Source organism: Pristiophorus japonicus, chromosome 15, assembly GCF_044704955.1.
Source record: "Pristiophorus japonicus isolate sPriJap1 chromosome 15, sPriJap1.hap1, whole genome shotgun sequence".
In the NCBI taxonomy this organism is placed as follows: Eukaryota; Metazoa; Chordata; class Chondrichthyes; family Pristiophoridae; genus Pristiophorus; species Pristiophorus japonicus.
This window is the reverse complement of record NC_091991.1, coordinates 186,353,037-186,380,805: the sequence shown is the minus strand read 5'-3', so window position 1 is coordinate 186,380,805 and position 27,769 is coordinate 186,353,037. Positions and strand designations below refer to the sequence as shown.

The 27,769-nt window shown below is 49.0% G+C and overlaps 1 protein-coding gene across 4 annotated transcripts in view; it reads left to right on the top strand.

The window, feature by feature from the left end:
• Positions 1-27,769, top strand: part of LOC139281327 (unconventional myosin-XV-like) — a 628,080-nt gene that overhangs the window by 331,762 nt on the left and 268,549 nt on the right. For all 4 annotated transcript variants that reach the window (XM_070901485.1, XM_070901486.1, XM_070901487.1 and 1 more), the window contains 2 exons: positions 595-653; positions 13,391-13,514. In XM_070901485.1, coding sequence (XP_070757586.1) covers positions 595-653; positions 13,391-13,514 — 183 coding nt within the window. The remainder of the gene's footprint in view (positions 1-594; positions 654-13,390; positions 13,515-27,769) is intronic.

Below are 27,769 nucleotides of genomic sequence, written 5' to 3'. Positions count from 1 at the left end.
TCGAAGGGCCGAATGGCCTACTCCAGCTCCTATTTTCTATGTTTCTATGTTTCCCTTTCACAAATCCATGCTGACTCTGCTTGACTGTATTATGCTTTTCCAAATGTCCCGTTACTGCTTCCTTAATAATGGACTCCTGCATTTTCCCAACGACAGATGTTCGGCTAACTGGTCTGTAGTTTCCTGCTTTCTGTCAGCCTCCTTTTTTAAAGTGGAATTGAGTCCCACTGCGGTCTGCAGGCCAATCAGAACAGAGTTTGACCTTTTTGCAGGTTAGTCGTGTGGGCATCCCAGACTGCATCTTCTCTCCCACCTCTCCCACCTTGCTGCAGTTCACGAGCACTTACACTGTGCTTACACTGCTGTGGGCACCTCCCGGGGCTGGTTAAATGAGCAATCCCCACCCAGTGCAGTTGGGAGCAAGGGTCAGCGGTGCATAGGATTTTTGTGCTGAGGGTGTTTAATAGAACCATTTCTATTTCCCCCTTGACATGTTTACAGTATTATGTATGTTTAATGTACTAAAGATTACACACTGACACAACTGTTCATGATGTTGGGTTTCCGGGGAGCTAATGTGTTTTGTGCCTTCAGGAAACCATGAGAGAGAAGATTTTCACCCCTCTAACTGTGGAAAGTGCGGTCGATGCCAGGTAAGAATATGGTTGTTTACTTTATTTCTTTGATATTAAATAAAAATCTGCCAAACTGAGAGTCGTCGAGGAAAGTTGCAACTTGTGCCGCCGTAACAGTCGTGGGGCTAGAACCTCCATTTTCTTTGCCTGCTTAATGCCTACTTAACGCCCATTTTATCTCTGAAATGACGTTTAACGCCCAGACCTCGCCCAGTCTGGCACAAAATGGAAACTGACGGGCTTTTTTAGGAGACATATCGTTGAGCATTATTTTCCCAATCGGCTTAATGCCGAGAAACAATATTACTGCCCGCCCACTTTTTTGGGGCGGAATCAGCAGGATGGGTGAATTTAACGCCCATAATATCGGCCAACGTTACTTTCCGCACGGAAATAACGGCGAGATTCAATAATACTGCCCGGCGACTGTTTTTTGTCGTAAAGAGCATTTTTACCCAAACTAGCGGCCATCGTCAATTTCACCACCTCGCACACATATCGCCCACAATATCACCACCTCGCACACATATCGCCCACAATATCGCTCGTTCAAAAAACCGCCCACAAAAAGTGGAACTAACCGGGATGAACCACAGCGTTATGGACGCCATGTTGTAGATCACATGTTGCGTCCTTTAAAAGGCTGCTGTGCTTCAACCTCGGTGGAGTTCGGATGTACCCTGCAGGTCGTTGGAGTTGATGTGAACATCTGTAAAAACATCTTGATCATACTGTGACCGATTGGAATTGAAGAGGTGTGTTCGTCGGGATATTCCTTGTTTGTGACCAATCGGTGGAAAACAGAGAGCTACTGCAATGGGGCCTGTCCTTTCTCACCCTCTCTTGGTGACCAATTACATGCAGCAGAATCGACATCGCCGAAGGTACGCTCCACTGCATTATGCGCTCAATGAACGAAGTGACAGACTGATGAGGAGGACCAGACGTTACACCTGCCCCCGCAAGTACAAGGAGAAGCATTCTTACTCGACTTGCCCGACATCACCTGCCTTCGGAGACTGCGCTTCCACAAAAAGGTTATCACTGAGGTATGCCAGCTGATAAGGGCAGACCTGCAGCCTGCCAGCACCATCAGTACTGCACTGTCCGTCAAGGTCAAAGTCACTGCGGCACTGTCGTTCTACGCCTCGGGTTCTTTTCAGGCCACAGCTGGTGACATTTCCGGATGCCACACATCGCTGCATTAGACAGGTCACTGAAGCCCTGTACACACGCAGGAGGGACTTGATCAGCTTCCCTATGACCAGGGAGGCACAGAGTGAGAGGGCTCTAGGTTTTTTCGGAATTGCAAACTTCCCAAGATGCAGGGAGCAATAGACTGTCTGCATATCGCGATGCGGGCACCTTTTCAGGATGCTGAGGTTTTCAAGAACCGCAAGGGATTCCACTCCCTGAATGTCCAGCTGGTTGTCGACCACCAGCAAATTATACTGGCAGTGAATGATCAATTTCCGGGCAGCATCCATGATGCTCACATCCTGCGTGAGAGCACTGTATCTGACTTGTTTAACAATCAGCCACAAGTTCAATGCTGGATGCTTGGTGACAAAGGATATGGCCTCGCCACCTGGCTGATGACCCCCCCCCCCCTGCATGACACCCACACCGAAGTCGAGAGACGATACAAAGAGAACTACAGAGCCAATCGCAATATGGTGGAGAAAACCATTGGAGTGCTGAAGCAGCGCTTTAGATGCCTGAACCACTCAGGAGGCGAGCTCCAATACCACCCTGAGCAGGTAGCTCAATTCGTGGTGGTGTGCTCCATTCTGCACAACTTGGCTATCAGGAGGGGATAAGAATTGTCTGCTGAGTCTAACAGTCCACCTCACCAGAGAGAGGAGGAGGAGGTGGATGCTGACATCGGGTCAGACAATCAGGCTAACGCTGAAGTCATGCCCCCGCCCCTCTGTAGGCCGCATGAAAGGACCCATGGTGGCATGATAGCTGCAAGAGCCTTATGTCAGGAGCTCATCAATGATCGCTTTGCCTGAAAGAACGTTGGTGTTATTGACAAGGCTGACACACTGCTGGGTGTGCAGGTCATACATCAATGGTGGGCATCACCTTGGTGACAGTTAAAGTTTACATTGATTGAAGTTAAGCGTGATTATACTCTTTGATAAGGAATCACCAGCGTGTAATGGTGCAGCTATCTAAGCCAATAAGCTGCAAGGTTCAAGGTTTTGTAAAATAAAAAACATTTAAACCAAACATTAGTCTGAAATCATCTGTACAAACCAACCTTCCCCCACCACCCCCCCCCCCCCACCACCCCCCCAGCTTCTCCTCCCCACCTCTACCCCTTCCCCTTCCCCTCCTGACTCCAAGCCGCCTGGCCGAGGAGGTCCTCAGGCGATGCTTCATTGGGGGGGAGGGAAGGGAGGGGGGGTGATGACGGCCGAGGCACTGCTTGGACGGATACGGAAGAGGACGGTCCCGAGGTGGGAACGTGCTCCGAGCTACAAGCAAGATGTTGCTGCTGGCTCTCGTGTGGTTGGCAATGGGGGTGCGTCACCTTGGGGTGCAGTGCTGCGCTCCGGGACCACTGGGAGCCCTCTGCCACCAGTGTTCCTGGCTACTGGCTCCAGGGCCTCCAGGGTCTCCTCCATCCCTTCCATTTTATATCTTATTTGTTGGACAAAAACCCGGTGCCAACTGTGTTCTTGGTGCTTAGTGGGCTTTTTGCTGCTGGTGAGTCTCTGTCGTTCCTCCCACAACAGCCAGACAAGCACACACCACAGCCACACACGCTTTCAGTGCCTCTGAGCTCCCTCTCTCTCTGTCTCCTCTTCTGCGCATGTCTTGACCTCCTGAATCGCGGGAATCGAGCGTTGCCATGCCTTTGCTAAGGACGCCGACACTTTACGGCAGAAGGTCAGCAAAATTTAACAAAAAGTTCGCGGTAACACCCATTTTCAAAAATGTAAACTAGGTGTTTTGAGAATGGGCGAGAAGCCGGCGATCTGAAAACCCTTTTTTACCGCCCACGCCGGGATGCTCAAAAGTGGGGGTTCGAACCCATGGTCTTTTATAAATAATTGGAGGTAACATTGGTGACATTAGATTGATAGTGTGAAAATAATGTAATGGAGCAAATGTAAGACCACCGAGCCCAGAAGCTGGGGGCGCGGGGCCAGACTCGCCGGTGCTGAGGAGCACCCATTCTCGCCCATGGATCTGCTGGGTCTGTTCTCCACAGATGACAGTGCGGACTTTGAGCAGCCTGCATCGCCATGCTCCATAACACATTCCACCCCAAGGCCACCTAGTGCCCCTGCGGCCATTTCCACCTCCACCGTGGAGGTACCAGGCCCAAGCACCTCGCCACAGGGCCCAAGCACTTCGCCACAGGGCCCAAGCACCTCGCCACAGGGCCCAAGCACCTCGCCACAGGGCCCAAGCACCTCGCCACAGGGCCCAAGCACCTCGCCACAGGGCACCCGAGGTGTCTCCAGGACGTCGCCGACCAAGCGGAGGTTGGTTAGACGCAGCAGGTCTGCTCCACGAGCGGCAGATCTGAGCGAGGACATGGTAGACTTGTCCAGGAGGAGTGATGACATAGGTCAGCAGATCCTACAGACAATGGGGGGCATATTCCACCAGCTGGCCAGCATGTCCAGCACCATGATGGAGTACGTGCCACGGATGGCGGAGGCCCTGAAGGTGATAGCCAGAAACACTGGTGGCAGAGGCCTCCTAGTGGTCCCGGAGTGCGGCACTGAACCCCAAGGTCTGCACGTCCATTGCCAACGACACATGAGAGCCAGGAGTAAGATCTTGCTTCTGGCTCAGAGCACGTTCCCACCTTGGAAGTACCGGGCCCAAGCACCTCGCCACAGGGCATCCGAGGTGTCTCCAGGACGGTGCCGACCTCTTCCATATGCGTCCAACTAGCGGATCTGCCATCGTCCACCCAATGAAGCAGCACCTGAGGAGCTCCTCGGCCAGGCGGCGTGGAGTCAGGAGGGGAAGGGGTAGAGGTGGGGAAAAGAAGGGGGAGAAGGAAAGTGAGGTCCATGGCCGCAGGTGATGGCTTGGTGTTGTTGCAATTTTGTTGGGAGGTTTGGGGGAAGGGGGGAGGGGGCTACCTTGTTAGTTTGCATTTGTGTTCTGTGTTGCTGGAAATGTTGACCATTTGAATGATGTATGTAAAGTCCTGTCCCCTCAGTACAGATTCACGCGAGGCACAGAGTGAAGTCAAGGTCTTTATTTCACAGCTCTGGAATGCTGCACTTGCCTGAGACCTGTGCTTATATACCTGTCTCTTGTAAATGCACCCTTGGTGGTAAGGTATGCTGGTGGTTACAGGTCATATCTTATTACAGTCATGTATAGCATGTTAGGATACAGTTATATATAATAATGTAAGATACATGACATCACCCTCCTCCAAGGTCTTATTGTCTTTATAGGTTCAATCTCTCAGGTGGTCTACGCTCTCGCGTGGAGCGTCTGAGTTGTGGTTCAGTTGTTTGCCTTGGTGTCTGTTTTTCTTTGTGTGTGGTTGCTGGTATCTCGCCTGGGCTGTTTGTTTCGATTGGTGTGATTCTTGTTGACTCGCCTGGGCTGTCTGTTGGGATTGCCCTTTCCTCAGGTTGTTCCCTCTGTCTGTCCACCAGGTGTGGTGCGAGTTCCACATTGTAGTCTGCCTCTGGTTCCGCAGTGTTGTTGGTAAATCTGCTTTTGACTTGGTCGACATGCCTCCGGCAGGTTTTTCCATTGTCCATTTGTACTACCAGTAGCCTGTTTCCTTCCTTGCCCGTTACTGTCCCTGCAAGCCATTTGGGACCCCTGCCATAGTTTAGTACAAACACTTTGTCCCCTATCTCATTCCATCTCCCCCTCGAATTTCTGTCATGGTACTCAGTCAGCTTACGGCGCTTTGCCTCAACGATTTCGTGCATATCTGGGAGGATTAATGGGAGCCTTGTTTTTAAAGTCCTTTTCATCAACAGTTGCGCAGGGGATCCCAGTCAATGAGTGCGGTCGAGATCTGTATGCCAGCAGCAGTCGCGACAGGCGACCCTGCAGCGTGGGACCTTAGATTTTAAGCATGCCTTGTTTAATTATTTGCACTGCTCTCTCCGCCTGGCCGTTGGAGGCCGGCTTGAACAGTGCCTTCTTGACGTGATTTATGCCGTGGTCAATTATAAAGTCTTGGAATTCTGTGCTGGTGAAGCACGGACCAATATGTCAGGAATTCCGTGCGTTGCAAACATAGTTGCGAGGCTCTCCACAGTGGTGGAGGTTGTGCTCGAGTTTAAAATGGTGCATTCGATCCACTTTGAAAATGCATCTTTGAAAATGGGAATATTTTGCCCATGAATGGGCCCCCGCATAGTCTACGTGCACCCGCGACCACGGTTTGGTAGGCCAGGGCCAGGAGCTCAGTAGAGCCTCCCTGGGGGCATTGCTGAGTTGGGCACAAATGGTGCACCTTCGGATGCAGAGCTCCAAGTCCGCGTCAATACCAGGCCACCAGACATGGGATCTGGCTATGGCCTTCATGAGAACGATCCCCGGGTGCTCGCGGTGGAGCTCCCGGACAAATGCCTCTCTGCCTCGCAGAGGCATGACTACTCGGCTGCCCCACATCAGACAGTCTGCTTGTAGTGATAGCTCATGCATGCGCCTGTGAAAGGGTTTTAATTCCTTGGGGCAGGCATCGCGAGCCTCTGCCCAGTCACCAGTTAGGACACATCTTTTTACTAAGGATAACGTGGGGTCGCTGACCGTCCAGGCTCTGATTTGGCAAGCCGTCATGGGCGAACCTGTGGATTCAAAGGCATTGATTGCCATGACTATCTCACAGTCCTGTTCGTCAGACCCTTCCGTGGTCGCCAGGGGTAGCCTGCTGAGCGCGTCGGCACAGTTGTCTGTGCCTGGTCTGTGCCTTATGGTATAGTCGTAGGACGCCAGCATGAGTGCCCACCGTTGAATTCGCGCCGAGGTGTTGCCGTTTATTGCCTTGCTCTCGGATAAGAGGGAATGAGGGGCTTGTGGTCGGTTTCTAACGCGAACTTGGCCCCGAAAAGGTATTGGTGCATCTTTTTGACACCGTACACGCACGCGAGCGCCTCCTTCTCTACCATTCCGTACCCGCGCTCCGCCCGCGAAAGTGACCTGGAGGCATAAGCTATGGGTTGTAATTTGCCCGCACTATTGACATGTTGCAAAACGCACCCAACCCCATACGCTGACGCATCGCATGTGAGAACTAGCTTTTTACCTGGATCAAAGAAAGTCAAAACACTGTTGGAACACAGAAGGTTGCGTGCCTTATTGAAGGCACGTTCCTGGGCGTCCCCCCAAAACCAATCGCACCCCTTCCTGAGTAGCACATGGAGAGGCTCCAGCAGTGTGCTTAAGTTCTGCATAAAGTTCCCAAAGTAATTGAGTAGCCTGAGAAAGGCGCGCAGTTCTGAGACATTCCGGGGCCTGGCTGCCAGGCGAATTGCTTCTGTTTTGGACTCTGTTGGGCGGATTCCATCAGCGGCAATCCTTTTGCCCAAAAATTCAACCTCGGGTGCGAGAAACATGCACTTGGATTTCTTGACTCGTAGGCCTACCCAATCCAACCGCTTTAGTACTTCCTCCAAATTACGGAGATGGGAGTCGGTGTCCTGTCCGTGATAAGTATGTCGTCTTGAAATACAACCGTCCCCGGGATGGACTTGAGCAGACTCTCCATGTTGCGTGGAATATGGCAGCTGCCGACCTGATGCCGAATGGGCATCGATTGTACATGAAAGGCCTCGATGTGTGTTGATGGTGGTGAGTAGCTTGGATTCCTCGGTCAATTCTTGCGTCATATACGCAGACGTGAGGTCTAATTTTGAGAAAAGTTTACCTCCAGCCAATGTGGCAAATAAGTCCTCCGCTCTGGGCAGCGGGTACTGGTCCTGTAGGGAGACTCTGTTTATGGTAGATTTGTAATCCCCACAGATTCGTACGGATCCATCAGGCTTCATGACTGGGACGATGGGACTTGCCCAGTCGCTAAATTCCACAGGTGATATAATGCCTTCCCGCAGAAGCCTGTCTAGTTCGTGTTCAATCTTTTCCCTCATCACGTAGGGTACAGCTCTGGCCTTGTGATGGACCGGTCTAGCATCCTGTGTGATGTAGATTTTGACTTTGGCCCCTTTGAAAGTGCCCACACCTGGCTGAAAGAGATGTTCAAATCGCTTTATAACTGTTGAGCAGGAGGTCCGTTCCTCTAATGACATGGCATGGACATCATCCCATTTCCAGTTTAGTTTTGCCAACCAGCTTCTCCCCAGCAATGCTGGGGGGTCTCGGGGGACAATCCACAGGGAAAGTCGGTTCATTGTCCCTTTGTGTGTGACAGAGAGCATGGCGTTGCCGAGGACTGGTATGATTTCTTTGGTATAGGTGCTTAGTTTGGTGTTGACCCTTGTGAGTTTTGGTCTGTCTTTTATGCGGCCACAGTTGTTCAAATTGTTGAGCGCTCATGAGAGATTGACTCGCTCCCGTGTCCAGCTCCATGTTGACAGATATCCCATTGAGTAGGACCCTCATCATTATAGGAGGCGTCCTGTTGTAGGAGCAGCGGCCATTGATCGTGTTGACCCGCTGTACATCGGGGTCCCGGGTACTGTCCCCACCATCTTCTGATCCGCTTTCCGACCTATCCGATTCGTATACCAGCTGAGCTGCCGTTTTTTGCACATGCGGGCCAAATGCCCTGTATATTCACAGTTCCTGCAAACAGCCTGCTGAAATTGACATCCCCTTGACGAGTGCCCACCCCCACACCTCCAGCACAGACCTGTTCCATTGTTCAAAGTGTTCCCAAAGAATGAGCTGCGTCTGGCTGATCTCTCTTGAGCTTCTCTCAGTTTGTAGTTGATTGCTCGCATTGTGGGTTGATGAGGTGTGAACTTCTGTGGCCCTTGATGGCTTCTGCCTGCTGTCGAGAGCCTGTTCTCCCGGTTTTGTCTGTGTGTGGGGGTAGCAGCTTGTTTAGTGCTGTGAACTTCTTGTTCCGATATTTCGTTAGTTGTCGTACCTGCATTGTAAATCAACCTCGTTTCTTCTTCCCCTCCAAGAATGTCTGTGCAACCAGTGCTGCTGCCTCTAAGGTCAGGTTCTTGGTCTCTGTGAGCTTTCGGAATATGGCTGCGTGGCCTATTCCTTCAATAAAAAAGTCTCTCAGCATTTCTCTCCTCAGTTCATCGGAGAACTCGCATAAACTAGCCAACCTCCGAAGTTCCGCCAGGAAGTCGGGTATGTTCTGGCCCACACAGCGTCTGTAGTTGTAGAACCTGTGTCTGGCCATGTGTAGGCTGCTCGCTGGCTTCAGGTGGTCTCTTACCAGTGTGCTCAATTCTTCAAGCGACTTGCTTGCTGGTTTCTCGGGTGCCAACAGATCCTTCATTAAAGCGTATGTTTTCGAGCCACAGCTGGTCAAGAGATGGGCTCTTCCATTGTCTGCCTTATCATCGCCTAACCAGTCTTTGGTTACAAAGCTTTGCTGGAGCCTTTCTATAAAGTCCTCCCAATTGTCTCCCACATTGTACTTTTCATCTGATCCGTTGTTCGCCATTCTGTGGATTCTGTAATCCCGTAACTCGTCGCCACTGTAAAGTCCTGTCCCCTCAGTACAGATTCACACGAGGCATGTAGTGAAGTCAAGGTCACTCTGGACCTGCACCTTTATTTCACAGCTCTGGAATGCTGCACTTGCCTGAGACCTGTGCTTATATACCTGTCTCTTGCAAGTGCACCCCCGGTGGTAAGGTATGCTGATGGTTACAGGTCATATCTTATTACAGTCATGTATAGCATGTTAGGATACAGTTATATATAATAATGTCAGATACATGACAATGTAAATGTGATAAAATTGTGGTGGGGTGGGGTGTTTTTTACAATTATAATTATGATTTCACACAAATGGTCGGATTAAATGTTTTTTATTTAACATAACCTTGTTGCACATTGTCTCAGATAGCTGCACCGTTACACACTGGTGATTCTTTAACATGAAAGGGTATAATTAAACTTAACTTCAATCAACTTAAACTTTAACTGTCACCAAGGTGATGCACACCAGTGATGTATGAGTTGCAGACACAGCAGTGTTGCAGCTTTGTAAATACCAACAACGTTCTTTCAAGCAAAGTGTTCATTTATGAGCTGCTGACGTAAGAATCTTGCAGCTATGTAGCCACCACGGGCCCTTTCCTGCAGTCTAGAGGGGCGTGGTGTCAGTGTCAGCCTGATTGTCTGGCTTGAGGTCAGCGTCCACCTCCTCGTCCTCCTCTTCCTCTCTCTCCTGAGGTGGACCGTCAGTCCCTTCTGGCAATTCTTGTCCCCTCCTGATAGCCAGGTTGTGCAGCATGGAGCACACCACCATGAATCGAACTATTGAGCGAATTGAGGGTGGTATTGTAGCTCGCCTCCTGAGTGGTCCAGGCATCTAAAGCGTTGCTTAAGCACGCCAATGGTTTTCTCGAAGATATTGAGTATGGCTCTGTGGCTCTCGTTGTATCGCTTCTCGGTTTCTGTGTGGGTGTTACGTAGGGGGGTCATCAGCCAGGTGGCGAGGCCATATCCTTTGTCACCAAGCATCCAACATTGATCTTGTGGCTGACTGGTAAATATGTCAGATACAGCGCTCTCACACAGGATGTGAGCATCATGGATGCTGCCCGGAAATTTGGCATTCACTGTCATAATTATTTGCTGGTGGTTGACAATGAGTTGCACATTCAGGGAGTGGAATCCTTTTCGGTCCCGAAAAACCTCTGCATCCTGAAAAGGTGCCCGCATCGCGATCTGCGTACAGTCTATTGCTCCCTGCACCTTGGGGAAGTTAGCAATTCGGTACAATCCTAGAGCCCTCTCATTCTGAGCCTCCGTGGTCATAGGGAAGATGATAAAGTCCATCCTGTGTGCGTAAAGGGCTTCAGTGACCTGTTGAATGCAGCAATGTGTGGCATGCTAATATATAGTGAAAACATCGCCAGCTGAGGCCTGAAAGGAACCCGATGCGTAGAACGAAAGTGCCGCGGTGATCTTGACCTCGACGGTCCTGATGGTGCTGGCTGGCTGCAGATCTCCCCTGATGAGCTGGCATATCTCACTGATAACCTCTTTGTGGAAGCACAGTCTCCTAAGGCAGGTGTTATCGGACAAGTTGAGGTAAGACCGCTTCTGCCTGTAAGGTCTGGTCCTCCTCATCGGTCTGGCACGTCTTAGATTGGGCACATAATGTTGTCGAATATACCTTCTGCCATCTCTAGTCTGCAGCATATGCGTAGTCATCAAGACAGGCTGAGAAATGACAGGCCCCATTTCAATAACTATCAGTGTTATACCTATTGTTCACAAACAATAAATTTCCCCACTAAGACATCTAAACTAAATTCCAATTGTCCACAGTATGATAAGATGTTTGTTCAGATGTTCACATCACCTTAAAAGAACTTAAGAGTACATCAAAACTCCCTAGAAGTTGAAGCAGCCTTTTAAATGAAGCAACCTGCGATTTACAAAATGGTGTCCATACCGCTGTGATTAGTTCAGGTGAGAGCAACTTTTTCACAGCGGTTTTTTCGGTGGGCACTATTTTCGACGATATGTGTGCAAGGTGCCAAAAGTAACGCTCGGCGATATTTTGGGTGTTAGTTTTGGCAAATCTGATATTTATGACAAAAATAAGTGGGCGGGCGGTATTATTAAATCTTGGTGTTAATTAAATGCCGTAAGTAACGCTGGCCGATATTATGGCCGTTGGTTTCGCCCATTCTGATCTTTCTGCCAAAATAAAGTGGGCGGGCAGTATTATTTTTTATCGCCGTTAAATACAGGCCGAAAGTAACATTCGGCAATAAGTGACCGGGTAATGGGCGTTCCATTTTGTGGCTAAATGGGCAACATATGGGCGTTATACCTCATTTCGGCATTTAAGTAGGCAGTATGCATGCAAACATAACGGAAAGTCTAGCCCCTAGTCCTTAATAATAGATTCTAGCATTTTGCCTACTACTGATGTCGGGCTAACTGGCCTATAGTTCCCCGTTTTTTCTCTTCCCCGTTTCTTAAACAGAGGGGTTATGTTTGCTACCTTCCAATCCTTGGGGACTGTTCTAGAATCTTGGCAATTCTGAAAGATTAATACCAGTGTATCCACTATCTGCATCTACCTCTTTTAAAACCCTGGGATGCAGGTCGTTGGGTCCAGGGGATTTGTCATCACTTAGTCCCATTAATTTCTCCAGTACTATACCTTTTACTTAAACTGATTTCTTTCAGTTCGTCATTCTCTATAGACCCTTACTTCCCCATTATTTCCTGAATGTTTTTGTGTCTGCTACTGTGAAATTTCATCCTATGCTCTGCTGGAAATGTACACCACTGGAGGTAGGGAGCTGGATTGTCCCATCCTTTGTGCTCGGGGTTTGCCCCGGAGCGGTGTGAAAGGCGGCGGTGAGATCTCCAGCGCCCGCTGCGATCCTTGGGTTGGGTTTTGCCGCGGCGCTGAGCTGTGCCAGGTGTACAACACCCCAGCTGCGACACTGGCACGTGTCCACCCGGAGATACGTCCGCAATGAGCGCCTGGGGAATCAGTGCGGTCCAGCCATGCCAGCGGCGGTGAGGACTCCAAAGGTAAGTGCAAGTATTTGTTCTTTTAATTATTTTTGCAATTTCTGTTGTGATTGATTTAGGAATGTTTTTGTGGTTTTTATAAGTTCCCCCCCACCCCCCCCCCCCCCCACCTCCCAGACAGCTCACGGCCCAGCACTTTAGCTCGGGAGTTTCCCATCCTTGTGCCGAGAGAGGTGTACATTGCCTCCCTTTGCGCTGTGCCCCTTGATGCAGGGCCCAGATGCCCAAACTTAAGTATCAAAACGCAAACTATTTCTGGCCAGTAACTTTCCCATCCCGCCTCCGTTTTCACCATTGGACTTGTGAGATTAGAAATTCTAGCAGCACAAACCACTCTGCACCAGCCTCCCTCCGGTGAGTTCATGGTGGGAAACTGGAAGAATGCTCGAGGCATTTCAGGGACTATTGGACGTGTGGACAAGTGGAGGTGTGGAGGTGTGGAGGGGGCGTGTGGACATTCACAGACGGTCACAGAGATGGGAAGGGATAAGGAGCAATCAATGATGAAAATGAAAATGTTAGATTTGAGCATTGGGGGAACAGGAGCCAATGCAGGTCAGTGAGTGCGAGGGTGATGGGGGAGTGGATTTGCTGTGGGATAGGATAGAGGTAGCAACATTTCAGATGAGCTGATGTTTACAGAAGACAGGAGGCCGGCAGTAGACCATTAGATTCGTCGAATCTGGAAGTCACAAAGGCTTGAGGTAGGTCGGAGACAGGCGATTACAGAGCTGGAAGTCGCAGTCTTTCTGACGGAGAGGATATGGGATCAGAAGCTCTGCTCAGGGTCGAATGGGATGCTGAAATTTCAAACAATCTGGTTCAGCCTGAGACGGAGGGTTTGGAAACGATGGCGAGGAACAGATTTTGTGGCACAGCTGAAGGCAATGGTCTTGGTCTTCCCAATACTTAACTGGAGGAAATTGCGGCTCATACAATACTGGCTGTTGGACAAATCAGAGGCAGTGGAAGGACGAGAGGTTGCGGAGAGGGAGAGGTATGTGTGGAAGCTGACTGCACGTCTGTCGCCGAGGGGCAGCATGCAGCTGACAGAGTCAGTTCCTGTTGATAACATGGCTTTTCTTTTCTTGCAGAGATGCCGTTGCCAAGATTCTTTACTCTCTGCTCTTCACTTGGCTCACTGACAGGATAAACAAGTTGGTTTCCCCAAAGACAGAATCCTTGTCCATAGCCATCTTAGATATTTATGGATTTGAGGTATGTTAAGTGCCCAGAAAAGGGGCTGGTGGGGAGATGTTGGGCCGATCAGTCCAGGCTGATAGAGGGGAAATTTCCTTACTCTATCAGGGGTCTATAAAAATGAAACTCATGCTGGCCTGTGCCCTGACCCCTGTCCTGTGTCCTGTGGCCCTGACCCCTGTCCTGTGTCCTGTGGCCCTGACCCCTGTCCTGTGTCCTGTGGCCCTGACCCCTGTCCTGTGTCCTGTGGCCCTGACCCCTGTCCTGTGTCCTGTGGCCCTGACCCCTGTCCTGTGTCCTGTGGCCCTGACCCCTGTGTCCTGTGGCCCTGACCCCTGGCCTGTGCCCTGACCCCTGGCCTGACTCCTGGCCTGACCCCTGTCCTGTGCCCTGACCCCTGGCCTGTGTCCTGTGACCCTGACCCCTGTCCTGTGTCCTGTGGCCCTGACCCCTGTCCTGTGGCCCTGGCCTGTGTCCTGTGGCCCTGTCCTGTGGCCCTGACCTGTGTCCTGTGGCCCTGACCTGTGTTCTGTGGCCCTGACCTGACCCCTGGCCTGTGCCCTGACCCCTGGCCTGTGCCCTGACCCCTGGCCTGTGCTCGGACCCCTGTTATGTGTCCAGACCCTTGGCCATTGCTGGATTTCTAAGGCAGGTCCCAGTCAATGGGGAATTATTGCGGTCTAAAATCCCAGAAAAACCACTGAACCAGGATTTGTTTTGCATTCGCATGTTAGGTGTGTAACTCGAGAGATTTTAATTCCTGGTAAGTTAGAGCATAAGAACATAAGAAATAGGAGCAGGAGTAGATCATTTGGCCCCTCGAGCCTGCTCCGCCATTCAATAAGATCATGGCTGATCTGATCATGGACTCAGCTCCACTTCCCTGCCCGCTCCCCATAACCCTCGACTCCATTATCGCTCAAAAATCTGTCGATCTCTGCCTTAAATACGTTCAGTGTCCCAGCCTCCACAGCTCTCTGGGGCAGACAATTCCACAGATTTACAACCTTCTGAGAGAAGAAATTCCTCCTCATCTCAGTTTTAAATGGACGGCACACCCCGAAACCAATAGGGACCATAGGAACAGTCCCCAGCACTCAGTGCAGTACTGAGGGAGTGCTGCACTGTCGGAGGGACAGTACTGAGGGAGTGCCGCACTGTCGGAGGGGCAGTACTGAGGGAGCGCTGCACTGTCGGAGGGACAGTACTGAGGGAGCGCTGCACTGTCGGAGGGACAGTACTAAGGGAGTGCCGCACTGTCAGAGGGGCAGTACTGAGGGAGCGCTGCACTGTCGGAGGGACAGTACTGAGGGAGCGCTGCACTGTCGGAGGGGCAGTACTGAGGGAGCGCTGCACTGTCGGAGGGACAGTACTAAGGGAGTGCCGCACTGTCAGAGGGGCAGTACTGAGGGAGTGCTGCACTGTCGGAGGGACAGTACTGAGGGAGCGCTGCACTGTCGGAGGGGCAGTACTGAGGGAGCGCTGCACTGTCGGAGGGACAGTACTGAGGGAGTGCCGCACTGTCAGAGGGGCAGTACTGAGGGAGCGCTGCACTGTCGGAGGGGCAGTACTGAGGGAGTGCTGCACTGTCGAAGTGGCAGTACTGAGGGAGTGCTGCACTGTCGGAAGGACAGTACCAAGGGAGTGCTGCACTGTCGGAGGTGCCGTCTTTCGGATGTGACGTTAAACCAAGGTCCCGTCTGTCCTCTCGCATCTACATAAAAGATCCCATGGCACTATTTCGAAGAAGAGTAGGGGAGTTCTCCCTGGTGTCCTGGCCAATATTTAGCCCTCAACCAACATCACTAAACAAAAAAGATGATCTGGTTGTGGGAGCCGCAATTCCTACATTCCAACAGTGCCTACACTTCAGAAAGTGCTTCATTGGTTGTGCAGTGCTTTGGGACATCCTGAGGTTCTGGAAGGCGCTGTGGAAATATCAATCTTTTCGCTAATTCTCGGGGTGTCTCGCAATCTGGAACGGGGGAAGCCCGGGGCGGGCAAGTGGGCTAAGTGAGTGGGCAAAAATTTGTCAGATGGAGTATAATGTGGGAAAATGTGAGGTTATCCACTTTGATATAAATAATAGAAAAGTAAATTATAATTTAAATGGAGAAAAATTACAAAGTGCTGCAGTACAGAGGGACCTGGGGGTCCTTGTATGTGAAACACAAAAAGTTAGCATGCAGGTACAGCAAGTGATCAGGAAGGCAAATGGAATGTTGGCCTTTATTACAAGGGGGATAGAGTATAAAAGCAGAGAAGTCCTGCTACAACTGTCCAGGGTATTGATGAGGCCACACCTGGAGTACTGTGTACAGTTTTGGTCACTGTATTTAAGGAAGGATATACTTGCATTGGAGGCAGTTCAGAGAAGGTTCACTAGGTTGATTCCGGAGATGAGGCCGTTGACTTATGAAGATAGATCGAGCAGGTTGGGCCAATACTCAATGGAATTCAGAAGAATGAGAGGTGATCTTATCGAAACATATATTTTGCTAATTTAGGGAGTGATTTTAACTATCCAAATATTGATTGGGACAAATTTAGTGTGAACGGTAAAGAGGGTGAAAAATTCTTGAAATGCATTCAAGAGAACCTTTTTAGTCAGTATGTAACAAGCCCAACACGTGAGGGGCCGGTCTTGGATTTAGTTTTGGGGAATGAAGCTGGGCAGGTTGAAGGGGTATTAGTGGGGGAGCACTTGGGTGCTAGTGATCATAATTCAGTCAGATTCAAGTTGGTTATAGATAAGGACAAGGTTAGGCCTGGAATAAAAGTTCCGAATTGGGGAAAAGCTAATTTTGCTAAGTTAGGGAGTGATTTAGAACATAGAAAACATAGAAAATAGGTGCAGGAGTAGGCCATTCAGCCCTTCTAGCCTGCACCCCCATTCAATGAGAGAATAGATGAACATGCAACTTCAGTATCCCCTTCCTGCTTTCTCACCATACCCCTTGATCCCCCTAGTAGTAAGGACTTCATCTAACTCCCTTTTGAATATATTTAGTGAATTGGCCTCAACAACTTTCTGTGGTAGAGAATTCCACAGGTTCCCAACTGCCTGGGTGAAGAAGTTTCTCCTCATCTCGGTCCTAAATGGCTTACCCCTTATCCTTAGACTGTGATCCCTGGTTCTGGACTTCCCCAACATTGGGAACATTCTTCCTGCATCTAACTTGTCTAAACCCGTCAGAATTTTAAACGTTTCTATGATGTCTCCTCTCATTCTTCTGAACTCCAGTGAATACAAGCCCAGTTGATCCAGTCTTTCTTGATATGTCAGTCCCACCATCCCGGGAATCAGTCTGGTGAACCTTCGCTGCACTCCCTCAACAGCAAGAATGTCCTTCCTCAAGTTAGGAGACCAAAACTGTACACAATACTCCAGGTGTGGCCTCATCAAGGCCCTGTACAACTGTAGCAACACCTCCCTGCCCCTGTACTCAAATCCCCTCGCTATGAAGGCCAACATGCCATTTGCTTTCTTAACCGCCTGCTGTACCTGCATGCCAACCTTCAATGACTGATGTACCATGACACCCAGGTCTCGTTGCACCTCCCCTTTTCCTAATCTGTCACCATTCAGATAATAGTCTGTCTCTCTGTTTTTACCACCAAAGTGGATAACCTCACATTTATCCACATTATACTTCATCTGCCATGCATTTGCCCACTCACCTAACCTATCCAAGTCACTCTGCAGCCTCATAGCATCCTCCTCGTAGCTCACACTGCCACCCAACTTGGTGTCATCCGCAAATTTGGAGATACTACATTTAATCTCCTCGTCTAAATCATTAATGTACAGTGTAAACAGCTGGGGCCCCAGCACAGAACCTTGCGGTACCCCACTAGTCACTGCCTGCCATTCTGAAAAGTACCCATTTACTCCTACTCTTTGCTTCCTGTCTGACAACCTGTTCTCAATCCATGTCAGCACACTACCCCCAATCCCATGTGCTTTAACTTTGCACATTAATCTCTTGTGTGGGATCTTGTCGAAAGCCTTCTGAAAGTCCAAATATACCACATCAACTGGTTCTCCCTTGTCCACTCGACTGGAAACATCCTCAAAAAATTCCAGAAGATTTGTCAAGCATGATTTCCCTTTCACAAATCCATGCTGACTTGGACCTATCATGTCACCTCTTTCCAAATGAGCTGCTATGACATCCTTAATAATTGATTCCATCATTTTACCCACTACTGAGGTCAGGCTGACCGGTCTATAATTCCCTGTTTTCTCACTCCCTCCTTTTTTTAAAAAGTGGGGTTACATTGGCTACCCTCCACTCGATAGGAACTGATTCAGAGTCAATGGAATGTTGGAAAATGACTGTCAATGCATCCGCTATTTCCAAGGCCACCTCCTTAAGTACTCTGGGATGCAGTCCATCAGCCCCTGGGGATTTATCGGCCTTCAATCCCATCAATTTCCCCAACACAATTTCCCGACTAATAAAGATTTCCCTCAGTTCCTCCCCCTTACTAGACCCTCTGACCCCTTTTATATCCGGAAGGTTGTTTGTGTCCTCCTTAGTGAATACCGAACCAAAGTACTTGTTCAATTGGTCTGCCATTTCTTTGTCCCCCGTTATGACTTCCCCTGATTCTAACTGCAGGGGACCTACGTTTGTCTTTACTAACCTTTTTCTCTTTACATATCCATAGAAACTTTTGCAATCCGTCTTGATGTTCCCTGCAAACTTCTTCTCGTACTCCATTTTCCCTGCCCTGATCAAACCCTTTGTCCTCCTCTGCTGAGTTCTAAATTTCTCCCAGTTCCCGGGTTCGCTGCTTTTTCTGGCCAATTTGTATGCCACTTCCTTGGCTTTAATACTATCTCTGATTTCCCTTGATAGCCACGGTTGAGCCACCTTCCCTTTTTTATTTTTACGACAGACAGGAATGTACAATTGTTGTAGTTCATCCATGCGGTCTCTAAATGTCTGCCATTGCCCATCCACAGTCAACCCCTTAAGTATCATTCGCCAATCTATCCAAGCCAATTCACACCTCATACCTTCAAAGTTACCCTTCTTTAAGTTCTGGATCATGGTCTCTGAATTAACTATTTCATTCTCCATCCTAATGCAGAATTCCACCATATTATGGTCACTCTTCCCCAAGGGGCCTCGCACAACGAGATTGCTAATTAATCCTCTCTCATTACACAACACCCAGTCTAAGATGGCCTCCCCCATAGTTGGTTCCTTGACATATTGGTCTAGAAAACCATCCCTTATGCACTCCAGAAAATCCTCCTCCCCCGTATTGCTTCCAGTTTGGTTAACCCAATCTATGTGCATATAAAAGTCACCCATTATAACTGCTGCACCTTTATTGCATGCACCCCTAATTTCCTGTTTAATGCCCTCCCCAACATCACTACTACTGTTTGGAGGTCTGTACATAACACCCACTAATGTTTTTTGCCCTTTGGTGTTCTGCAGCTCTACCCGTATAGATTCCACATCATCCAAGCTAATGTCCTTCCTAACTATTGCATTAATCTCCTCTTTAACCAGCAATGCTACTCCACCTCCTTTTCCTTTTATTCTATCCTTCCTGAATGTTGAATACCCCTGGATGTTGAGTTCCCAGTCCTGATCATCCTGGAGCCACGTCTCCGTAATCCCAATCACATCATATTTGTTAACATTTATTTGCACAGTTAATTCATCCTCCTTATTACAGATACTCCTTGCATTAAGACACAAAGCCTTCAGGCTTGTTTTTTTAACACCCTTTGTTTTGTCCTTTTAGAATTTTGCTGTACAGTGGCCCTTTTTGTTCTTTTTCTTGGGTTTCTCTGCCCTCCACTTTTCCTCATCTCCTTTCTGTCTTTTGCTTTTGTCTCCTTTTTGTTTCCCTCTGTCTCCCTGCATTGGTTCCCATCCCCCTGCCATATTAGTTTAACTCCTCCCCAACAGCACTAGCAAACACTCCCCCTAGGACATTGGTTCCGGTCCTGCCCAGGTGCAGACCGTCCGGTTTGTACTGGGTCCCATCTCCCCCAGAACCGGTTCCAATGCCCCAGGAATTTGAATCCCTCCCTGCTGCACCACTGCTCAAGCCACGTATTCATCTGCGCTATCCTGCGATTCCTACTCTGACTAGCACGTGGCACTGGTAGCAATCCCGAGATTACTACTTTTGAGGTCCTACCTTTTAATTTAGCTCCTAGCTCCTTAAATTCATTTTGTAGGACCTCATCCCTTTTTTTACCTATGTCGTTGGTACCAATGTGCACCACGACAACTGGCTGTTCTCCCTCCCTTTTTAGAATGTCCTGCACCCGCTCTAAGACATCCTTGACCCTTGCACCAGGGAGGCAACATACCATCCTGGAGTCTCGGTTGCGGCCGCAGAAACGCCTATCTATTCTCCTCACAATTGAATCCCCTATCACTATCGCTCTCCCACTCTTTTTCCTGCCCTCCTGTGCAGCAGAGCCACCCACGGTGCCATGAACTTGTTTGCTGCTGCCCTCCCCTGATGAGTCATCCCCCTCAACAGCACTCAAAGCAGTGTATCTGTTTTGCAGGGGGATGACCACAGGGGACCCCTGCACTACCTTCCTTGCTCTACTCTTCCTGCTGGTCTTCCATTCCCTAATTGGCTGTGGACCCTTCTCCTGCGGTAAGACCAACTCGCTACACGTGCTACTGACGTTGTTCTCAGCATCGTGGATGCTCCAGAGTGAATCCACCCTCAGCTCCAACTCTGCAACGCGGTCCGTCAGGAGCTGGAGGCGGATACTCATCCCGTAGATGTAGTCGCCAGGGACACCGGAAGCATCCCTGAGTTCCCACATGGTACAGGAGGAGCATATCACGTGACCGAGCTCCCCTGCCATGACTTAACCCTTAGATACACTTAAATTGGCAACAACAATGTTAAAAGTTACTGACTGTTATAGAAGAGAAAAAAGAAAAATTACTCACCAATCCAGCCAATCACTTACCCCCTTGGCTGTGACGTCACCTTTCTGTTTCTTTCTACTTCTTTTTTGCCTTCTCCCTGTAGCTGCACCGGTACGCCTCTCGCCGACCCCGGACTCGCGCTGCTCAGAGCTCCCGTCTCCTCGACTGACTGCTCGAACTGCTCGACTCCCGCTGGCCTTTATAAGCCTCTCGCCGACCCCGGACTCGCGCTGCTCCGAGCTCCCGCCTCCTCGACTGACCACAGTGAACTGGAAACAGCTACTTGTGGGTAAATCCATGTCGGAACAGTGGGAGGCATTCAAGGAGGAGGTCTGAAAGATTCAGGCCAAACGTGCCCTTAAAGAAAAAAGCTGGGAAAAATAATTCTATAACCCCTGGATGTCGAGGGACTTACAGGGGAGGATTAAGAAAAAATGGATGCATATGTCATATACCAATGTCTAAATACTATCGACTCTTTAGAGGAATATAGAAAGTTAAGAGGAAAAATTAAAAAGGATATTAGGAATGCTAAGAGAGAGCACGAGAAATTCTTGGCCAGTAAAATTAAGGAAAACCCTAAGATGTTCTATAAATATATTAAGAGTAAGAGGGTAACGAAGGAAAGGGTAGGGCGTATTAGAGACCATGAGGGTAATCTTTGTGTGGAGGCGGAAGATGTTGGTAGGGTTCTTAACAAATACTTGGCATCCGTTTTCACAAAGGAAAGGGGCAATGCAGATACTGCTATCGAGGAGGAGTGTGATATTCTGGATGAAGTAAATATAGTGAGAGAGGAAGTATTAAAGGGTTTAGCAACTTTGAAAATAGATAAGTCCCCAGGCCCGGATGAAATGCATCCCAGGTTGTTGAGCAAAGTAAAAAAGGAAATAGCAGAGGTCTTGACCATTATTTTCCAGTCCTCTTTGGATCTGGGCATGGTGCCGGATGATTGGAGGACTGCTAATGTAGTACCCTTGTTTAAGAAGGGAGAAAGGAATAGGCCGAGTAATTACAGGCCTGTCAGCTAACCTCAGTGGTTGGAAAATTATTGGAAAAAGTCCTGAAGGACAGGATAAATCTATATTTGGAAAGGCAAGGATTAATTAGGGACAGTCAGCACGAATTTGTTAAGAGAAGATCGTGTTTGACTAACCTGATTGAATTTTTTGAGGATGTAACTGTTATATATGTGGACTTGTATTTACTCCGTTCAGCCACCAGAGGGCTCATTCCCTAGAGTCCCAAGGGATCCCATAATCCTTTGGGAGCACAGGTATTTGAGAAGGCTTCAAAGGTTGGAGAGGCACTCTGGAGACCTGCAATAAAAGACTAAGGTCACACTTTACTTTGAACTCAGTGTTCAGTCTGACTCTTTCTCCATACACAACAACTGGCGACGAGATACAGATAGCGAACCCAAAGATGCAGAGAACAGTGGGCATCCTGGAGAAATTTTTGATGGGAGATGATTGGGAAACTTTTGTGGAACGACTCGACCGATACTTCGTGGCCAACGAGCTACACGGGGAAGAGAGCACTGCCAAACGCAGAGCGATCCTCCTCACATGTTGGTGCCCCACATGAAGAATCTGCTCACTCCAGCAAAACCCACGGAGAAATCATATGACGAATTGTGCACACTGGTCTGAGAGCATTTGAACCCGAAGGAAAGCAGGGTACCAGTTCTACACCTACAAAAGGTCTGAAGGCCAGGAAGTAGCAAGTTATGTCGCTGAGCTGAGATGCCTTGCAGGTCATTGTGAATTTGAAGGACATTTGGAGCACATGCTCAGAGACTTTTTCATACTTGGCATTGGCCACAAAACCAAACTTCACAAGCTTTTGACTGTAGAGACCCCAACCTTGAGTAAGGCCGCAGCGATAGCCCAGGCGTTCATTGCCACCAGTGACAATACAAAGCAAATCTCTCAGCACACAAGTGCTGCTACAAGTACTGTGAACAAAGTGATAAGAACCTAAGAATTAGGAACAGGAGTAGGCCATCTACCCCCTCGAGCCTGCTCCGCCATTCAACAAGATCATGACTGATCTGGCCGTGGACTCAGTTCCACTTACCCACCCGCTCCCCATAACCCTTAATTCCCTTATTGGTTAAAAATCTATCTATCTGTGACTTGAATACATTCAATGAGCTAGCCTCAACTGCTTCCTTGGGCAGGGAATTCCACAGATTCACAACCCTCTGAGGGAAGAAATGGCTTCTCAACTCGGTTTTAAATTGGCTCCCCAGTATTTTGAGGCTGTGCCCCCTAGTTCTAGTCTCCCCGACCAGTGGAAACAACCTCTCTGCCTTGGAGATCGTTTATTATTCCTGTCTCATTACACAGGACCAGATCTAAGATAGCTTGCTCCCTTGTAGGTTCTGTAACATACTGTTCTAAGAAACAATCCCGTATGCATTCTATGAATTCCTCCTCAATCCCGTGCGATTTGATTTGACCAATCGATATGTAGGTTAAAATCACCCATGGTTACTGCCGTTCCTTTTTCACATGCCTCCATTATTCCCTTGATTATTGCCCGCCCCACCGTGAAGTTATTATTTGGGGGCCTATAAACTACGCCCACCAGTGACTTTTTCCCCTTACTATCTCTAATCTCCACCCACAATGATTCAACATTTTGTTCATTAGAGCCAATATCGTCTCTCACAACTGCCCTGATATCATCCTTTATTAACAGAGCTACCCCACCTCCTTTCCCTTCTTATCTATCTTTCCGAATTGCCAGATACCCCTGTATGTTTAATTCCCAGTCTTGGCCACCCTGTAACCATGTTTCTGTAATGGCCACCAAATCATACCCATTTGTAATGATTTGTGCCGTCAACTCATTTACTTTATTTCGAATGCTGCGTGCGTTTAGGTAGAGGTTTTAATACTAGTTTTTAAACCATGATTTTTAGTTTTGACTCCTCCTGCAGCCCCTTTATATTCATACATAATTGTCCCTTCCTATCACCTTGTGGTTTACACTTACCCCAGTGCTACTCTGCTCTGTTGCCTCCTGCCTTTTGCATTCTTTCTTGGGGTCCTGTTCATCTGAGCTCTCACCCACTCTAACTAGCTCAGAGCCCTCTCCTGGGTTCCGAATACTCCTTGCATTGAGGCACCGAGCTTTCATGCTTGCCTTTTTATTACACTTTGACCCTTTAGAATTTTGCTGTACAGTGGCCCTTTTTGTTTTTGAATCATAATGTACAGAGCAGGTCACACATACCTGCAGCTACACGTCCGCAGATATCTCAGAGTCCACCATCAAGGGTGATGAATGGAAGGCCATTAACACCTTGTTGGCGCTGCGGGGGTGATCATCGTTTCCATTCATGCCGATTCAAAGCATACATTTGCAAGGGCTGTGGAACAATGGGACACCTCCAACGAGTGTGCAGGCGAGCTGCTAAGCCTGTTCAACCTGCAAACCACCACGTTGCAGAGGAGGACAGATCCACGGAAGATCACTATGAACCAGAGCCTCAGATAGAGGAGGCAGAGGTACATGGGGTGCACACATTCACCACGAATTGTCCCCCGATAATGCTGAATGTTGAACTAAATGGACTCCCGGTGTCAATGGAGCTGAACACGGGCACGAGCCAGTCCATCATGGGCAAAAAGACTTTTGAAAGTTTGTGGTGCAAGAAGGCCTCAAGGCTAGTCTTAACTCCAGTTCGCACGAGATTAAGAACTTACACAAAAGAACTGATTCCTGTAATCGGCAGTAATACTGTAAAGGTCTCCTACGATGGAGCGGTGCACAAGCTTACCACTCTGGGTGGTACCGGGCGATGGTCTCACGCTACTCGGCAGGAGCTGGCTGGGAAAGATACGCTGGAACTGGGACGACGTCCGAGCGCTATCGCCCGCTGACGACACTTTGTGTGCCCAGGTCGTAAACAAATTTCCTTCGCTGTTCGAACCAGGCATCGGCAAACTCCAAGAAGCAAAAGTGCAGATCCACCTAATTCCGGGGGCGTGACCCATCCATCACAAGGCGAGAGCAGTACCGTACATGATGAGAGAAAGGGTAGAGATCGAGCTAGACCGGCTGCAACGAGAGGGCATCATTTCACCGATCGAGTTCAGTGAATGGACCAGTCCTATTGTCCCAGTCCTCAAGGGAGACGGCACCATCAGAATCTGTGGCAATTACAAAGTAACTATCAATCCTTTCTCCCTGCAAGACCAATACCCACTACCAAAAGGCAATGATTTCTTTGCAACGCTGGCGGGAGGAAAGACGTTCATGAAGCTGGATCTGACTTCAGCCTACATGACGCAGGAACTGGAGGAATCATCGCAGGCCCTCACCTGCATCAACACGCACAAAGGTCTTTTTGTTTGCAACAGATGCCCATTTGGAATCCGATCAGTGGCGGCGATATTCCAGAGAAACATGGAAAGTTTACTGAAGTCGGTCCCGCACACTGTGGTCTTCCAGGACAACATCTTGGTCACAGGTCGGAACACAGTCGAGCATCTGCAGAACCTGGAGGAGGTTCTTAGTCGACTCAACCGCCTGGGGCTCAGGTTAAAATGCTTGAAGTGCGTTTTCCTGGCGTCTGAAGTGGAGTTCCTGGGAAGGAGGATTGCAGCGGAAGGCATCAGGCCCACCGACGCGAAGACAGAGGCAATCGAGATCGCACCGAGGCCACAGAACGTGACGGAGCTGCGACTCTTGAACTACTTTGGTAACTTCTTACCGGGTCTCAGCACACTGCTAGAACCACTACATGTTTTACTACGAAAAGGGGGTGAATGGGTTTGGGGCAAAAGCCAAGAAAATGCCTTTGTAAAAGCGAGAAAATTGTTATGCTGAAACAAATTGCTTGTGTTGTATGATCCATGTATGCGTTTGGTACTAGCATGTGATGTGTCGTCATATGGTGTTGGGTGTGTATTGCAACAAGCTAATGATTTTGGGAAACTGCAACCGCTTGCTTATGCATCCAGGAATCTGTCTAAGGCCGAGAGAGCCTACAGCATGATTGAAAAAGAAGCGTTAGCGTGTGTCTATGGGGTAAAGGAAATGCATCAATAACTGTTTGGGCCAAAAATCAAATTGGAAACTGACCATAAGCCACTTATATCCTTGTTTTCCGAGTGTAAAGGGATAAATACCAACGCATCGGCCCGCATCCAGAGATGGGCACTCACGTTGTCTGCATACAATTTTGCCATCCGCCACAGGCCAGGCACAGAAAACTGCGCCGATGCTCTCAGTAGGCTGCCATTGCCCACCACGGGGGTGGAAATGTCGCAGCCCGCTGATCTAGCCATGGTTATGGAAGCCCGCCACTGCCCGGCAGATCAAAACCTGGACAAGCCAGGACCCCTTATTATCTCGAGTCAAAAGCTGTGTGTTTCACGGGAACTGGTCCAGTGTCCCAGTGGAAATGCAGGAAGAGATAAAGCCGTTCCAGCGGCGCAAAGATGAAATGTCTATACAGGCAGACTACCTTCATCATTGACCTCCACAGTACCCACCCAGGCATCGTAATGATGAAAGCTAATAGCCAGATTCCACTTAGAGTCCTGTGTTCACAGATGTAATACATGCTCGCAGTTAAGCAATGTACCCAGGGAGGCGCTGCTAAGTTTATGGTCTTGGCCCTCCAAACTGTGGTCTAGGGTACACGTCGACTATGCAGGCTCGTTCTTGGGTAAAATGTTCCTTGTGATTGTAGACGCGTACTCCAAATGGATTGAATGTGAGATAATGTCGGCTAGCACGTCCGCTGCCACCAGTGAAAGCCTGCGGGTCATGTTTGCCACACACGGCTTACCCGATGTCCTGGTGAGCGACAACGGGCCATGTTTTACCAGTGCTGAGTTCAAAGAATTCATGACCCGTAACGGGATCAAACATGTCACATCTGCCCCGTTTAAACCAGCGTCCAATGTTCAGGCAGAGAGAGCAGTGCAAACCACCAAGCAAGGCTTGAAGAGGATAACTGAAGGCTCACCTATCCCGAGTTCTTCTTAGCTATCGCATGAGACCACACTCACTCACTGGGATCCCACCTGCTGAACTGCTCATGAAAAGAGCACTTAAGACAAGGTTCTCGTTAGTTCACCCTGATCTACATGAACAGGTGGAGAGCAGGCGACTTCAACAAAGTGCATACCATGATAGCGCAAATGTGTCATGCGAGATAGATTGAAGTCAATGATCCTGTATTTGTATCAAATTATGGACAAGGTCCCAAGTGGCTTCCAGGAGCAGGGTGTTTCGGGTCAAACTTTCAAATGGACTCATTCACCAGAAACACTTGGACCAAATCAAACTCAGATTCACAGACTATCCTGAGCAACTCACCTAGGACCCTACCTTTTTTGATCCCCCAACACACACACCAGTGGCAACCGACACCACGGTTGACCACGAAGCAGAACCCATCATCCACAGCAGCCCTGCAGGGCCCAACACACCAGGCAGCCCAGCAAGGCCAGCTGCACAGCAGCCCAGCGAGGGGCCAACAAATGATTCAACAACACCAGCTTTCACACCGAGACGATCAACCAGGGCAAGAAGGGCCCCAGATCGACTCATATTGACTTTGGGGGGGGGGGGGAATGTTGTGATATATGTGGACTTGTGTTTACTCTATACAGCCACCAGAGGGCTCATTCCTTGGAGTCCCAAGAGATCCCACAATCCCTTGGGAGCACAGGTATTTAAGAAGGCTTCACAGGCTGGAGAGGCAATTTGGAGACCTGCAATAAAAGACTAAGGTCACACTTTACTTTGAGCTCACAGTGTTCAGTCTGACTCTTTCTCCATACACAGCAGTAACCAAGAGGGTCGATGAGGGTAGTGCATACGATGTAGTATATATGGACTTTAGCAAGGCTTTTGATAAGGTACCACATGGTAGACTGGTCATGAAGGTTAAAGCCCATGGGATCCAGGGCAAAGTGTCAAGTTGGATCCAAAATTGGCTTGGAAGTAGGAAGCAAAGGGTAATGATTGATGGATGTTTTTGTGACTTGAAGGATGTTTCCAGTGGGGTTCCACAGGGCTCAGTACTGGGTCCCTTGCTTTTTGTGGTATATATCAATGATTTAGATTTGAATACAGGGAGTATGATTAAGAAATTTGCAGACAACACTAAAATTGGCTGTGTGGTTGATAATGAAGAGGAAAGTCATGGACTGCAGGAGGATATCAATCTACTGGCCAGGTGAGCAGATCAGTGGCAAATGGAATTTAATTCAGAGAAGTGTGAGGTGATGCACTTTGGAAGGGCTAATAAGGAAAGGGTGTACACATTAAACAGTAGGCCACTTAATAGTGTAGATGAACAAAGGGACCTTGGAG